This window comes from Crocodylus siamensis, chromosome 6 (assembly GCF_052110815.1).
Source record: "Crocodylus siamensis isolate JL-2025a chromosome 6, ASM5211081v1, whole genome shotgun sequence".
Classification (NCBI taxonomy): domain Eukaryota; kingdom Metazoa; phylum Chordata; order Crocodylia; family Crocodylidae; genus Crocodylus; species Crocodylus siamensis.
This window is the reverse complement of record NC_143400.1, coordinates 25,080,378-25,096,981: the sequence shown is the minus strand read 5'-3', so window position 1 is coordinate 25,096,981 and position 16,604 is coordinate 25,080,378. Positions and strand designations below refer to the sequence as shown.

Sequence of the window (16,604 nt, the reverse complement as noted above, 5' to 3'; positions counted from 1 at the left end):
ATTTAAATCTACGGAATGCATGTTTCCATATGTGAGTCAAGACAGTTCACTCACATATTTTTTTCACTTTTTCCCCCTATGCTCTTCTGAAGAGTTTAATGTTCCTTGGGAATCAGGCACTTGACAGCAATAGAGGGAGCTGAATAGCACTTGGTCAATTATCACAAACATAATTTACTGTCTGTGGGGAAAAAAACCAAAGATCCAAACAAGAACTCCTAGGATTTACCTAGATGCACAAACAAGTCTCTATTTATAAGAGCTGTCCAGATTGCTGCACAGTTGCATCAACTTGCAAATCCTTTAAAAGGCTGTCAGGAAACAGCCATATTTGCTAGAGGTAAGTTTGATTTACTTTTAAGATGTGTAGATCACTTAGAATTGCACTGAAAAGCAATATTTTGCAAAAAATCTTTGATTTTCTGCAGAGAGATCAGGAGAATGTCTGTCTGCCTACCTGCCTGTTTTTTAACAATTCCAAGAGCATTCACCCTCCTTGGAGATGTTCAAGATGAAGCTGGACAGGCACCTTGTCAAGCTTGTCTGAGTCCAGTAACTCCCTGCCCACCATAAGACTTTATGATCTTACAGGTCCCTTTCAATTCTGATTCTATATATATCTTGCTTGCATGTAGAGGGATATACAATAGAGAGAGAAAAAAGGGAGGAAATATATATTTATGGTGCCAGAGAAACAATTACTCTTTGCTAGTAAAGGGAAATATACTACTTCAGCCTATTATTTTAAAACGTATCCATCCATTTTCTACCAATGTATTCTTTTGTCTTTCTTCAGCAAGCATTATCATCATTTGTGTTACCAACTGTCTTTCTGTGTTACTGCCTGTTGGTCTGTGAATCTGCTGAATATGTGATTTTGAAAGGTAATAATAGGACTATATTAGGTCCATTGCATCTTTTGTGCCTTTTAAAATTTAGCTCTTATACTTTTCTGCCTCTGAGTACCCAACCAGATTTTTTGTCTATTATTCAGTCTATTCACTGTTAAAATAAAATGCCATGAATTCTGCAGGGTATCAACTTCAGTGAGTTCAGTATTGGTGAATGATAATGGATTGACACAAATGCAGAGTAAATTACAAGTTAAAACCAATAGATCACTAGCAAGATGAAGATATATATTACCTCATAGTTTACATGCATATGTACACACACACATGCACATACATACATTTCAACCAATGTCTCTTTTAATTGATGCAGAAGATAACTTGCTGGAACAAGCTGATTCTAGGCCTTAAAACATGCTGCTGAGATACACAACACAACAATACTCAAACAATATCTGCTACCAGCTGTTGCCAGCTACTTCCTCTTATATGTAAGCAGAGCAATATACAGAAAACCATAATCAAATCAAATATACAAACACACACAGAAATCACACAAAAATACAGTGTCCTTGCAAACAATTTTCTTTTTGTGACCATCTTTTGAAAATGTGTGCACGCACGTGCACACACACACACACACACACACCCACACACAGAGTCATGAGTTCAGAAAACCCCTGAAGCATAGGTTTAATTTTAATTATGTAAATCTTCATATTAGAATCAGTGAGGCAAACAACACTTTTAAAGTTGGATATGCGTTTAAGTCTACTGGTAGAATACAATGGGGCCTTGAATCTGGTTGCAGATTGTAGATACTAATGCTATAAAAAGATAATTGACACCTTTTCCACGAGGAAGTAGGATAGAGAGCAATAAAGCTAGTTGCATTTCCTCATTGCTATATGTCTACCAATCATACCCAGATAATATCCCAGTGACTACATGTCTGCTTTATGTCCCTACAGGTGAAGTGTCTGGAGGAAATGACACAGTGGAATAACTCTGTGATAATGGAATTCATGCTTCTAGGAATCTCACATCACACAGAACTGAAGTTTCTGTTCTTTCTCACCTTCCTGTCCATCTACGTCTTCATCTTGTTTGGAAATATTCTAGTTATCCTTGCTACGCTGTCTGACCCCATCCTGTGCACCCCCATGTACTTTTTCCTCAGGAACCTGGCCTTCCTGGAGATCTGCTATACCACAGTCACCATTCCCAACATGCTGACCAACCTCCTCATGGAGAACACAACCATCTCCTTTCTTGGCTGTTCCATTCAGATGTACTTCTTTCTTTTCTTAGGCACTACAGCATGTTATATCTTGGCTGTCATGTCCTATGACCGCTATGTAGCAATCTGCAACCCTTTTCACTATAGAGCCATCATGACCAAGAGGATCTGTATTCTGTTGGTCTCAGGGTGCTGGGTTACTGGCATGTCCATGTCCCTGGGGCAAACAGTCCTGATATTCAGCATGCCCTTCTGCAACTCCAATGTTATCAACCATTACTTCTGTGATGTTCTGCCAGTTATGAGACTCATTTGTGCAGAATCATACATGAATGAGGAGGTGGAGGTGATTCTAATGAGTGTTTTGATCATTGTCATCCCTTTTACTCTTATTTTGGTCTCCTATATTCTCATAATTGCTGCCATCCTCAGGATCCCATCAGTGGATGGGAGGTACAAGGCTGTCAACACGTGCTCCTCCCATCTTATATCTGTTTTCTTGTTCTATGGCACTGGTATGTTTATGTATTTAAGACCCAAGTCCAACTGGAAGCCTGACCTGGATAAATTGCTCTCCCTCCTCTACACAGTGGCCCCAGCCATGCTGAACCCCATTGTTTACAGTCTAAGGAACCAACAGGTAAAAAGGGCATTAAGGAAAGTAGTAGGCAGGAACACGGCTTCTCAAAACACATGAATGGGGTTATCAGAAGTTTGTGATGATTAAGGGCTAGTATCTCCTCTTGGTTATATCATTGTAATCCAGGAGTATTTCCATTGACTGTAATAGCCCTATATCTCCTTTCAGTCATTTACTCTATTTTAAATCAGAAGTAATTCCACTGTTGTTAACATCAAAGGCTTTATGTACATTGGGAAGTTAGTACACAGTAAAGTGGGGTGTGAACTTACCTTCATCATATATTACACTCAAGTGTAAGTTGAAATTAATTCCACTAAATCCAGTTCAGTGATTGATGACACTCAGTTCCACCAGTGTAAAAGCAGAATAATCAATAAATTACTCTTGAGTTACTTCAGTATAGCAAGGAGGAGAATCTGGCTCATTTTCATTATCTTTTGCATTTCACACATTTAAAATAAATTCACTTCTTACACTGAGCAAATATGAAGTGTCTGATCCTCTTGCCTCTTATATTTGCAACTTGGCCAACTTTACAGACAGACACGGAGTTACTCTTGATATTAGTACTGTGACAGATCAGCAGCAGGTTTGATAACTTTGATTCTGGTCTTAGCAATGCTTAAACAGAGAAAGTCTGATAATCATCTATACATAGGCCACTTTAGGCAAGTCTAGCTCTTTAAATGGATTTTAAAGTAGATGCAAAATATCGGTGTGCCTACTTTTAAGATCTACTTCCCCCGCCAGCATATTGTAAAGGGCTCTGTTAGTGTAGATGAGAATCCTGCCTTATGTAATTCAAAGGAAATCAATAGATGAAATTCTACTTGCACTTAGACTGCAGCAAAGCAGAAGTATTTATATTAATACTGTTCAAAGTTAAGCTAAGTGGTAGAAGAGATTGGTCCATTGATTTGAAAGACTGAAGGGATTTAATCTAGTAAATATTTTGGACAAAAAATAAATCTATGAGTCTAAGAAATGTATGCTATTAGATTTATATGAAGTAATAAAAATATATCTTTTTAACATTGTTTCTTTTTCCAATCCTTATTTTCAAATAGCCAAGTATTTCCTTGAATAGCATTTTTGTGTACAGAAAAATACATGAGTAGTTTTCAGAGCTTAAAATGGTTTTAAGAGGCAGGCTCTGAAGCCAAGCTGAAGCAGCTGCTAGCATGTGTGCTGCTTTATTTAAACTGATAGAGACTTCCATATGGGTAGGCCAAGTCAGGATATTTATTTTTTACAGAGCTTCCCAAGCATGACCAAGTGAAATACACATGGAAAGCCATTCAAAAAAGAAAGGTTTCAGCCAGAGGGCATACATAAGATTCCTGGTATTCTTTGGCTAGAATATTTCAAAATGTCTCAGCCTCCTCCAGTGACAGGCAAGTGATATTGGAGCAGGCTGTAGCACTATGAAACTCTACAGCAGGGACCAACAAAATACAGCCCATGTGCTGAATCCAGTCTGCCAGGCAATTTCATCCAGCCCCCTGGGACCCCTCTGTAAGCCTTGTACCTCACTGCCCCTCTGCAAGCTGGTACCTCCATTCAGAATGTGCAGCTTCAGTTGCTAAGCAGCCACCCCTCACCCCAGCCTGGCCAGACCCACCCCAACCCTGGGCCAGGGCACTAGAGACAAGAGGCCTCTGCCTGTGCAGAGCTTGTATCAAGCCTCCCTGCCCGAGAGAGTGAGAATTCAGGTATGAGCCCCACCAAGGACAGGGCCAGGGACTTCTGTTGGGGTGGAATTGTGGGAATTGTATGCTATGGGACCAGGATAGGCTGGCCCTGCATGCTGCAGGAGCGCAGGAGCTCTGTGGTATGGGGCTGGCTCCCCTCGCTGCTACCACATATGGCCAGGGAAATGGGTGGGAGCACTATTGGGCTGGGTGAGGTTGGCTCTGCTCACTGTTGCCATGTGCAGCCAGGGACTTGGGTGGGAGCAGTGACAAAGCAAGATGGGGGTGAGTGGGGCAACTTCCCCGGTTGCCAAAGTGAAGGAGTGCTAGCTGGTGCTGCCTGGCTGGGGTAGAGCACAGAATGAGGCTGTGAATGGCTCATTTGCGGAGGAGGTAAAGGGATGGGGGAAGGGTGTATTCCACTTCTATGTGTGCTCCCAGGCAAGAATGTTGGGGTGTGTGCCCCCCAGATCTGTGCACAGGTTGAGGGCAGGCTGTTACTGTGGGCTTTGCCCCAGGTGCCAAACTTCATTGCTACAGCCCTGGGTAGGAGCTATGTGTTACAGGGACAGGTGGGGATGGCCCCACATTATCACCGCCTGCAACCAGGGCTGGGTGGGAGCATGGGGAGCTGTGCACTATGGGGCCGGACAGGGTTGGTCCTGCTCATTGCCACAACATGTGGCTCCAGGGACAAGTACACTGCAGGGGCTCTGACGACCTCCCCCTCTCCCACACACACCTTCCCACACACTGCATCCTCATCATACCCTTAACACACCCTCACAGTATCCCACAGATCCCCTACGCACTTCAAAACCCTCTCCATAACTGTCACAGGCCAGCTGGGCACTGTAAGTATATCAATTCAGTTGTAGACTGACTGAGCACTGCAACTTTATTAGCCACTGGGCTATTTGGTTTGGGATCGAGAAGGTGATGTTGGAAAGGAAAGAAATGACAAGTTTCACTTACAAAAAAAAAATGAATTTTACTTATGACAACAAAAGATATAGTTTGCATATATAATCATTAATAAAAAGTTTAAGTTAATAAGCAGACAACATAACAATACAGACTAAAATTGATAGTGATAATAAAACAGATAAAGAAATTAACCAAAAGTTCCCACTTGGTTAGTAACTTATCGGTAGTCCCTCGGTTAGAAGATGCACGGCAAATTGAATCAGCGAAGTCAGACATCTCTGAACTGGGCTGCTTGAAGGATACTGGTGGAAGACCCTCAGTCGGGATCTGGTCTCACTCTCACAGGGAGTAAGAGATATCCATGGGGTCTGGGACAGCAATGACCATTCTGTTCCTTCCTTACCGACAGTTACTATGACATGTGTGTTCTTTTATATTCTAATTATGTTAGTTTTTTAGTTAGTCATAATATTGCTTTATAGCTATTATCCTATGGGGTTAAAAGGTGTTAGAAATTATTATAATAAGTTACTGCCCAAGCTGGGGTTTATCCAATAAACAAATTGCAACACATCTTCAGGTTTAAAATTAACATTACCCTGCCTAAATCCAGCCCCTTCCAAACTCTCTGACTATGCTTTTTTCAGATGTCTTTTCTTGAAATGTACTAGATAAGCTGGGCAGTTGAATTCAGTTTTTATCATCATCAAGGCTAAATTTTGAGCAAGAAAGAACTATTAGTTCAGCTAATTTCACAGCTAGAGCTTTGTCTTTGAGGCCTAGTCAGTTCCACAAACAGTTACAAGTTACATTTGTGGGTTACAAAAATACAAGCTGCATATTAGACAAAAGTTCCAAATGCCTCCAAGAAGCACATATTTATTGCTTATTAATGTTTTTGGTTTTGGCCATCACACATAACCCACACATACCCACACCCTGCCAAAGCCCCCACATATACTCCCTGCCCCCACCATACCCACATTCACACCCTTCCACACACCCTCCCCCAATCACAAACCTCACACCCACATCCCTATGCACCCATCCCAACCCCTCCACACATTCCCTAACCACACCCCCCACATATACCCCTCACCCGTCCCACCCACTACACAAGAGTAAGATTGTATTTTGAGTTCTGATGCAATGACCTCTAGATTCACTACACAAACACACATCTATCATGACAACATTATTTAAAAAAATAAAATTAAAAGAAAATATAGTAGATGTTTGATTTTTTTAGTATATAATTTTTTCCCCCCTGATTTCAAGACAGCAACACCCCCCTCCCAAAAATACTAATTCTGGGGCAACGGGAGCGGCAAATATTACTTCTGGTGGCAAAGGTCAGGGATTAGGGGTGGGACTTTATGGTCCCAAGGTGGTGACCAGAGTGGAGCACCTGTTAAAGGGTGGGACTACCCTTGTGACCCTCAAAAGCTCACCAAAACTAGTTAAGCCACCCTACAGCTAAAATAGTTGCCCACCTCTTCTTGACAGGGACAGGAGAGAAGAGGTAAGAATGGATGAAAGGGAAGGGGATATGTGGCAGGGTCTCATAAATCCCCCTGAAACTGTTCTCTCCTCCTTGGAACAGGTAGGAAGGTAGAAGGGATTGGGATTGGAAGGCTATACTCCCATATTATTGGAGCCCCCAGGAGTCAGCAGAGGTCTGGCAGGAGGGTGGGAGATTGAGCCTTATTTCAGCCCCAATCCTGCTTCAGTGTGCTGCCCCTGCACACATATAATAAAAAGTGAAATGGTAACTTTAAATGAATATCGAAGTTAAAGACACACTATGTTGGTCTGTTTCAGCCACTATTGGAATGTCCAAAGGGCTTGTTCATGTGCATGGCCCATCCTTTGAAACATTTCAAAGACATTTGAAGTGTTTTGTTATATCTGTCCACTTCCTCAGAGTGGACATACAGTGGAATTTGCAGAGAGAATCAAAAGACTGAGGAACACAAGCCCCACTGACTTTTCAAAGAAACGTGTATTCCTATAATCACTTTAGCTCAGAACCACAAAGGTACCCAGTGTCCAAGCTTGCAGGGAGTCAGGTAGTAGTAATTTCAAAAGCATCCCCACAGGTCAAGTTCCTAACTCCAAAAGCACAAGAAAAGTTGAAAATCATGCTAGTGATAGCAGACGGAGCTGGTTATGGGAGACCGTGGAAGCGCCTACATGATGCGCCTACATGAGATGTTTACATGTCTTTGTGTCTACACGTGCAGATGTATTAGGGTGCACAAAACTAATAAATTCGGGAGCAGGGTAGTACTTGTAAATACAATTGCTTGTAAATACAAGTACTGGCCTGCTCCTGAATGTTTTCATGAACAGCAATGAATGAGTAGATGCTGACCTGGCTGGCTGGGGCATGAGGGTGCTTCAGTACAGGGGCTGCCAGCTGACTAGCCCCACACTGAAGCATCCTTATACCCCATCTAGGCCCTCTGCAGCACATGGAGCCTCATCAGAGACCCCCTGGGCTGCTTCCAGCTGGGGCCATCTGACTGACCTCAATTTCCTGCACACAAATAAACTCTGGAGCAATATACTTGAGTTACTTTCTCCTGGGCACTCATTCAAATGGTGTCCCCAGAAGCAAAAAACTCCAGAGCAATAAGCTCCACAGTTTATTCATGCACATTAATTGCATGTGTAAACATGCCCACTAGTGAGTGCTAGCTACAGACAAATCCCAACAGAGGCCTGCAGGTGTTCCCTTTGCAGGCTGCATGGAATTTGTAGCTAATACTAAAAGTGTCTGCACTAAGTCAGCCACTTTCACATTCATGTATTTGAGGACAGAGGTTGGCATTACTACCTAACATCAAACTATATCTTTTATTTTTTCTATATATGTATATCCAGTACCCAGGTAACCTTTCCTGGAATATTAAAGAAGGTAGAATGGAAAGATAAATATAAGCAACTTGTATGGAAGGAAGAACAAAGTGAGCAGGGAAAATAAATAAATAAATATATATCTCTCTAAGATATGATAAGAGATTAAGGAAGTGAGAATTAATTTTGTTATATGTATATATATCTATAGATATATCTATATCTATAGATCTATATATAGAACTTAAAAAGAATCTTTCCAAGACTATCCACAAAACTCACCCAGTGGCTGTTACTGCTTGGCAGAGCTCAAGATTGAAAGAAATAGTGTTGAATTTTTTTCTGGAAAGACTCCACCCTTTTTCAGCACATGCTAGTGTCATTGCATGGTTACACCAACATAATTGCACTAATTTTAGAATTATCATCTCTCATAAAAAATGATTGTCCATATCAGACCAGAGCCTTGATGTGAATGAATGAGGTAGAAATGAGCTTGAGACATTTACAAGGAATCACTTCCTTTATTCAAGCATTCCTCCTTTTCCCAAGCACTCTCCAGAAAGCACCTTTCACCTCTTTATTTCTCAAAGTATAAATAATAGGGTTTAGTATGGGTGTGAGGAATGTGTATAATAAGGAAAGAAACTTGTTTGTGTCTGGTGAGTGTTCTGCCTTGGGCTTTAGATATGTAATACAGCCAGAGACATAGAATAATATCACCACAATAAGGTGTGAGGAGCAGGTGGAGAAGGCTTTCTTTCTGCCCTCAATGGAGGCACACTTCAGGAGAGTGGAGATAATCCGTACATATGACAGGAAGATCAGCACAAGGGGGAAAGCAATAACAATCAAAGCCAACATGAAGACACAAAACTCAATGAGGGAAGTGTCCACACAGGCCAGCTTTAGCAGTGGAGGAATGTCACAGTAGTAGTGGTTGATCACATTGGATCTGCAGAAGGGTAAAGTGAACACCATTCTTGTGAGACCAAAGGACATAACTACCCCACTGAGCCAGGACCCTGCAGCAAGTGCATTGCAAGTCTTCTTGTTTAGAAGTAAAGGATAATGCAGGGGATTGCAGATAGCAATATAACAGTCATAAGCCATTGCAGCCAGGAGAAAGCACTCTGACATTCCAAAAGTAAAAAAGAAATAGTTTTGTGTAGCACAGCTGAGAAAAGAAATGCTTCTATCCTCCATGATGAGGTTAGCCAACATTTTAGGAATGGTCACAGTTGTGTAGCAGATCTCCAGGAAGGACAGGTTCCTGAGGAAGAAATACATGGGTGTCTGCAGGGCCATATCCACACTGGTAAGGAAAATGATGAGAATGTTTCCAGCTAAGGTGGACAAATAAGTAGAAAAGAACATGGAAAAAAGTAAGTGCTGAAGACATGGAAAGTTGGAAAAACCTAGGAGAATGAATTCACTCAGTGCAGAGTGGTTTCCTTCTGGCATGCTTTCCATTTTTCTCACATAGAATAAAGGAAGTAGGAATAAAACAGACATAGAATCAGAATAGAACCAGCTAAAAGGTGGGGAACACCAATGAAAATTATTTTTTTTCATAGCTTTTCTTTTCTCTTAACTGCTGGTAAAGATATTATTTCAGTATAAGTATCATCCAAATAAATAGGCAAAAAAATGAACAGTTTTCATTCTCTCTCTAAAATATCTCATGTACCTATATGTCCTTCTTTCTCTGTCTTTCTTACTTTCATTCTTTCCCACAGAAAAGAGCAGGCAAAATTTAAATATTTCAGGTCAGACCAGATGAAGAAAGTTTTGCATTCAAAAGCTTGTTTAATTCTACTGAAATTATGTAGTTTGTCCAACAAAAGATAGCATCCCAAGAAGTCTTTGCCTCTCCCAATGTTTTAAGAGAAATTTTTATTTTATGGTCAGAAGTGCATCCTTTTGGGATACTGTGATCAAAGGCACTCTTGTATTAAAGATAACAGCACAAAGCTATTCTCTGACTGGCAACACATCTGGCCACCTTGGATTTTCCACCCGATGGGAGCAGGTATCCAATTAGGGTTGTGTGTACTGGAGACAGCTATTGGCAGTCACTGAGATAGGGCATGAATGCATATGTCTAGAAACATAATAAGCAATTCTAATTGTTCTTTCACAGCACATGAACCACATTTCCAGCTCTGAGGAGTTTCATGACTCTGACACTTACTGTTAAAAATCAGGGGATACCAGAAAATTTATGCTTAAAATATATTTTGCCAAATTAAGGTACTTTGTAAAGTTGTCATGTAGATGGTTTTGAGCACACTCTGGTGGGGGGTGGAGGGGGGTGTTGATGATTTCTTATCAGAAAAGGAAAGAGAATCAGTGTGAAAGGTGATAGACTTCAGGTTCAGTGCAGGAACACCTGAGGTGTCTTTAATCTAGCATGGTAGTTGGGAGCAGCATACCCATGGCAAGACAGATCTCAGCATATGCATATTTACTCAGCTTTTTGGATAGACTTTGCAGCTTCTACTGAGCTCCAGGATGCTGCAAGCTGTAACTATCTTATAGTTTTTAGCAAAGACTTTATATTATTTTCCCTTTTCTGTATAACTGCCGCACGGCACTCTCACATTTATGTAACCTTGAAGTCGACTGTTAATCAAAATGAACACTTTGTACTTTTCTCCACTGGCATTAAGCTACACATGCGCATTCTGTAAATTTAATTTCTTATCTAAAAGTGTCATTTCTACAGAAATGAAACTTACGTAGAAAATCTGCCTAGCAATAATTATGTAAAAGAAAATTATCCTATCTGTATACTATAGTTAGTGTCATAGAGGCAGTCCAACAAACATCTATAAAAGAGGCAAAAAAGCAGGAAGCAGCAGAGACGACAACTGGAAAACTCTGTGGGCCTGATCACCCTGCAGACCGGTTCTCAGCCTCCCCGCCTGGGCGTATCCCAGTGAGAGCAAAGGCCTCAGAAATCCGACAACTGACAACAATTCACCATGTTACAGTATTGCTTTGTATTTCCCATTCATGAGCCGTTGACCAGTTCTGGGACTTAAGGAGCCGGCAGCCGCACCTAGCTTTGGACTAGCTCCACTGTTGGAATGCAAGGGCTGGCTCTGGAACCTCGTGAACCAACGGACACCCTATAGAATATCCCATTCATGAGCTGTTGACCAGTTCTGGGACTACGGAGTCGGCAGCTGCTGGCTCTGGAACCCCGTGAACCAACAGACCCCTTTAGTATCCGGCATACTGTAACTGAAGAAACATCGGAGACTCCGCTTCTCGACTGCTGCTCATCGTAGCTTAGACAGCATATCTACGCTCGCTATACTTGTCTTTACTGCAACTTCGTTCCAACCGGCCTCCCCTCTTACTCGTAAGAGGGTGAGGCCAGGTGAGTGAATAAATCTTTTCATTTTACTCTATATCTACTCCGTAATAACTTTTATGACTAACATTCCATATCAATGAGCCGTTGACCAGTTCTGGGACTTAAGGAGCCGGCAGCCGCACCTAGCTTTGGACTAGTTCCACTGTTGGAACGCAAGGGCTGGCTCTGGAACCTCGTGAACCAACGGACACCCTATAGATTAAGAGACACTAACTACTTACTCTAAGTCGTCTACTTGTGCCAACTCGGCGAACCTCGAGGGCAGCTAAGAGCTACCTCAATCCCGCCCCACAAGCCGCGTGCTCGCAAAACTCCGCAAAGCCCGCGGCTCCCCTAAGCAGTGCCGGAGCCGCTAGCCCGGCATTTCACCACACAAGCATGCTGGCAAAATGGCCCCACATACTTTCAAGATAGGTTACACATGCATCATTATCTGCACTCATTTCAGGGGTTGCAGCAAAGACACATACTTGGAGACAGGTACACACTGAATTTAGAATCTGAGGGGGTTTCTTTCTAAAAATAGTCATTTGGAGATAAGTTCATTCTGCAGAGGTTTTAGTATGGTTCCATGGGGTGCAGATCAAACAACAATTTAGGGGATGGCAAAATATGTTTTTGCAATAAATATTTCGTCTTCTGCATACCTCTACTGTAAACCAGTATAGCAAGTCTAACTTTGTGTAATAAAGGCAATTCCAAAAATAATGGGAAATGCCTTGTTTGTTGCCATTTCAGACCATTTTAAAGTCCCTAAAAATGCAATGGAAAAGAGCACTAGACAGAATGGAAATGTACTTACAGAAATATAGGGGTATTTTCTCTTATGGCTTTAATTTCTTCAAATATCCAATGAAGCAGAGAATCAGCTCTTGCATATGGAAAATCTTTGCAGACTCCAAGTGGAGCCTCTGTTCATTTGTGGAGGTGGCAGTAAAATGTTTATTTGTAGCTCCCTGGGGGGATGATTGTATTAGCATTTCTCATTGTCAGTCTTTCCTGAACAAGTAGGCAGGTCAAAAATAATTCTATTTTTCTTAAACCAATAGGTAAAACCATGAACTAGATACATATTTTTGTTCCTCACTGATTGCTATTTATCATCTCAAAGTAAATTAATTGAACTTGTTTGCATTTATGTTTGAGAAATAAGAACATAAAATTTACCGGTGGTACATTAGAGGTGGGTTGGAATCTCTGCCGTATCCAGCCCAACTCTATTCCTATATAGACAGTTTACCAAGATTTCAAGAATGTGTTGGGGGGATTTTTAAGTATAAACCACAAGTGATATATGAAGGAAGATTGTCCCAGGATTAATCATTTAATTTTCCATGCATGTTCCATAGTCAAGGTTCAAGTCATGTTGCAAGCAAAACAGTGTGATGGGCTACATAGTCATTACTGCCAATTGCCATGCCTACCCAGGAAATGACCAGGGTGAGGACTCCATGGCTTTCCTGAGCGGCAATGAAGTGGGGCTCTTGTGTCCTCTCTGCAGTGAACATAGATGCAGCTATGGAGATGGACAGTGAGCATTCCCTGGCATCTAGGTAGCCTATGTTCTTGATTTTCTGCCTGCCCAACATACTGCAAGTCAGCCTCCTAAATCCTCAGACTTCTAGCCCACAGCTGCCCACACAGTCTCCCAATCACTGCCCACAGCAATGTCAGCAAAGTTTCTCTCCATCCTGTCCCAGAAATCCATCCAGCATGATGAAACTTGTAGAGTTTTGCTCTGCCTGCCCCCAGTAAGTTTGAATGTATCGTGCCAGTGCCATGGAGAGGAATGAAGGACACCGTGGTGGGGACTCCTAAATCATTTTTCCATTTCCTCCACTACTGTGACAAGTGATCAATAAGGCAGGGGTGGGTGATTTGGGATACTAATGTTCTCACAGTGCATGCCTAGGTTCTGAGCAGGGAAGCCACAACTTATTTCTGGAGGGCCAAGAAGTATATCCAGACAAGGTTCTTTGTGTGAATCTGATATTTTTTATTAGGCCAACTTAAATAGTTGGGAAAAAATTTTTAGAAAGCTTTTGGGTTTAAAAACCCTTCATCAGGTTGAGGAAGTCTCTGCAGTTGGTGTGTGCTCTTCCTGGAAGGAATGAATAGTAAAGAAGCCAGAGGTTGGGCTGGTATGAATCCAAGACAGGCTGTCAGTGAAGATGTAACATCTTTTACATCTTCACTGACTGCCTGTCTTGCATTCACCCAAAGAACCTTGTCTGCATATGCTCTTAGACCAACACAGCTAGAACCACACCTCTGTAAGAAGTAAATCCTGCACTTAAATTCCATCGAGGGCGTGTAGGTTAGGGAAGTTCAACTGAATTGGGTGATTAAGGAACTTACTTTTATGGAGGCACAACTGCATGGGGAGATGTTGCTGCTATTGCCCTGTGTGTCCCTTTCAACTTCCCTTCAACTGAATAGTGCTTATGCCAGTTCTCTGCTTGGCACCTCATTCAGTCTCTGAGTTCACAGGTTAACATGTGGAATGCAGGCATGCACCCCCTCCCTGTTTGACCTGGCCAGAAACCTGAAACTGGAATACAAAAGTCTTTAGAGTTTCATAAGTCATAAACTAATAAAAGATTTATGAGAAAAGAGAACATGTTTGGTAAGTATACTTGTATAGTTTGGATAGTGGCTGGCTGGGGCACAGTGTGCCTCAGTGCAGGGGTTCCATGTGCCTCATGCAGGATCCACAATGAAGCTCCCATGCTGAGGCACATGGAGACAGGGAAGCAACCAAACCAGAACTGTCTGTTTCCCCATCTTGAGGCATCCTGCGCCCCAGCCACAGGCAGCAGCTGGCTGGGGTGCAAGATGTCTCAGCATGGGATTCTTCAGCACCCAGGGATGGAGAAGAAGGCAGCCCTGGGCTGCTTTCTCCCCAATCTCCACATGCCTCTCCCAGTGCAGAGGATGGCTAGCTCCTGCTGAGGCACCCAGTACCCCAGCCAGCCCCCATGCAGCACATGGAGCAGCAGAACAATGTGTCCTGTTGCAAAGAAATAATGGTCACAAGCTGATTGATGATTGCTTTAGGCTAGACATAAGGAAAACATTGCTTAGAAGCCAAGTGTTAAGGGTTTGGAACAGGCTCCCCTCAGAGGTGGTACCCTGGCGATCTTCAAAACATGTCTTTACACCCATCTTTCTGGGGTGATTTGATCCTACCAGTCTTTCCTGCCCATGTGCATGGCGGCTGGACCTGATGATCTGGAAGGTCTCTTCCAGCCCCTAACAACTGTGAAACTAAAGGAACGCAAGCAGATGTGTATCACTACTAGTTGTAGTGCTGTACAGTCATGCCACCTCCCTGCTCATATGGACCTAACCCTAAAAGGCACTTAGCACTTACTAATGAGCTTTAATGTGTGATCACCCAAATTTTAAGTGCTCTTAACATGATCTAATTGCAATTTATAGGACTTTTTCATGTCTATGCATTTTTTCTTAGTAATTCTTTTTCCTCTGGACAATCATACAGTCATTTTAGCACTTACTGAGTGTAGTATGAAGGAATGTGGTCAAGCAAACCTAGGGTGAATCCCAAATTGTGTAAAAGTGCCGATTTTCAGACACAAACATACCCACAAGACCTATACATATATAAAAAAATTAACTTTTAAAAAATTAGTGGAAAAAGAGAACATATTCCCCATTGTCACATCCCAGTGTGATGGGAAAATAAGAGGGTACATCTAAACAACAATGCCTTGGGAAGGGAAATGGAAGATTTTTAAAATATAATGTGAAAAGTATTTTATACAATATGTGTATTGAATGAGAAAAAAAGTCTTTCAATTTTAAAAGCACTTTCTTTTTTTCTTAATCTTTCTTTAGTAAACCAGTTCGAAACAAAACAATGTTTCAAATGAAAAGTGAACACATGCTATTTTTCAATTGTTTAATTAAACATTTTTACTAAATTCAACCCAAACTCATAAAAATGTCAGTCATTTAAATACCTTCAGTTTGACAGACATTTTTTATCAGTTTCAGATGGTCCAGCTTCTCTCTGTGAGTTTTCATCATGGCTCCTTCCCCTCCTCCTGGGCAGTCTTTAACTTATATAGATCTTCTGACCTCATTTACCTGGTCCAATGGAGGCCAGCACCTGTTGGTTGCCAGCCAACCAATTTGAAATGCATCACCAGTTGGTGGGTAGACTGGCAGGGTCCTTAGCTCCCTCCCAGTCGTGTTGGCATTGCTTAGAACAATAGGAAACTTAGGCCCCTCACCAAGGTATGTGATGCCAGTCACGTACGCAGAGGGAGCAGGTTTCCCCACTTCCTCAGGAATGTGTCCAGCTCAGGTTACAACTCAGGGTCACACGAAGAGATGGGGCAGAGGAGTCTGCCCTTTGCAGTGACCATGTTAACCCAATTGTCACATAGCAGAGTTTTGGAGAGAGACCGGGATGGTATTCTGCCACCATTGCTCCTAGTCCCGTTCCTTGTGGCCTCAGAGAAAACCCAGGTCCATCCTCTCTGTAATTGGCTTTTAAGTATTTTAAGACTCTGATCAAATAAAATATCCTTGTGGTAACAATGGAATAGCTTCTCCACCCCTCCACCTCCACCCCCTTCCGACTGAATGTATTGTTTTGCTTTTTGTGAAAAGTTTTTACATTTCAAAGAGGACAGTTGCACCTCCTCAGGCTGAGTTCTGTCTCCTTGGAGAAGCCATGACTCTAAAAAGGTTGAGAACCCCTGAATTATGCCATAACAAATGCAACAGTCTTACACTCCAAAGTACTGTACAGCCTGGTGGGACAGGCGTCTCTTTAAATGTGGAGGATGCATGTTCAAATTTACATAGTCAGAAAAGAAAAGTGAACCCAAAAACTGCACATCCTAGAAAAATAATTTAACTCCTGAGCTGTTCAGTAAAAGTATGGGTGAAGAGAAGCACACCTTCTCTTCTGGTTGCATTCAGTGAGAACAGTTCAGTTAGGCACTAACTCAGGAAGGACAAGGTTGTAAATCCCAGT

General features: G+C 42.0%; 2 protein-coding genes across 2 annotated transcripts; one reads left to right on the top strand and one right to left on the bottom strand.

Annotated features, from left to right (window-relative positions):
• Positions 1–1,810: 1,810 nt before the first annotated feature.
• LOC149861808 (olfactory receptor 10A2-like) lies at positions 1,811–2,788 on the top strand. The gene has a single exon (XM_090053818.1). The coding sequence runs from the start codon at positions 1,811–1,813 to the stop codon at positions 2,786–2,788; it is 978 nt and encodes a 325-aa protein (XP_089909944.1).
• A 5,951-nt stretch (positions 2,789–8,739) lies between these two features.
• On the bottom strand, positions 8,740–9,675 carry LOC149861807 (olfactory receptor 10A7-like). The gene has a single exon (XM_090052096.1). The coding sequence runs from the start codon at positions 9,673–9,675 to the stop codon at positions 8,740–8,742; it is 936 nt and encodes a 311-aa protein (XP_089908222.1).
• Between the last annotated feature and the right edge of the window lie 6,929 nt (positions 9,676–16,604).

Bases quoted from the DNA above. Each gene is read 5' to 3' on its own strand.
- LOC149861807 (XM_090052096.1), bottom strand. From the start codon at position 9,675: ATGCCAGAAGGAAACCACTCTGCACTGAGTGAATTCATTCTCCTAGGT.
- LOC149861808 (XM_090053818.1), top strand. From the start codon at position 1,811: ATGTCCCTACAGGTGAAGTGTCTGGAGGAAATGACACAGTGGAATAAC.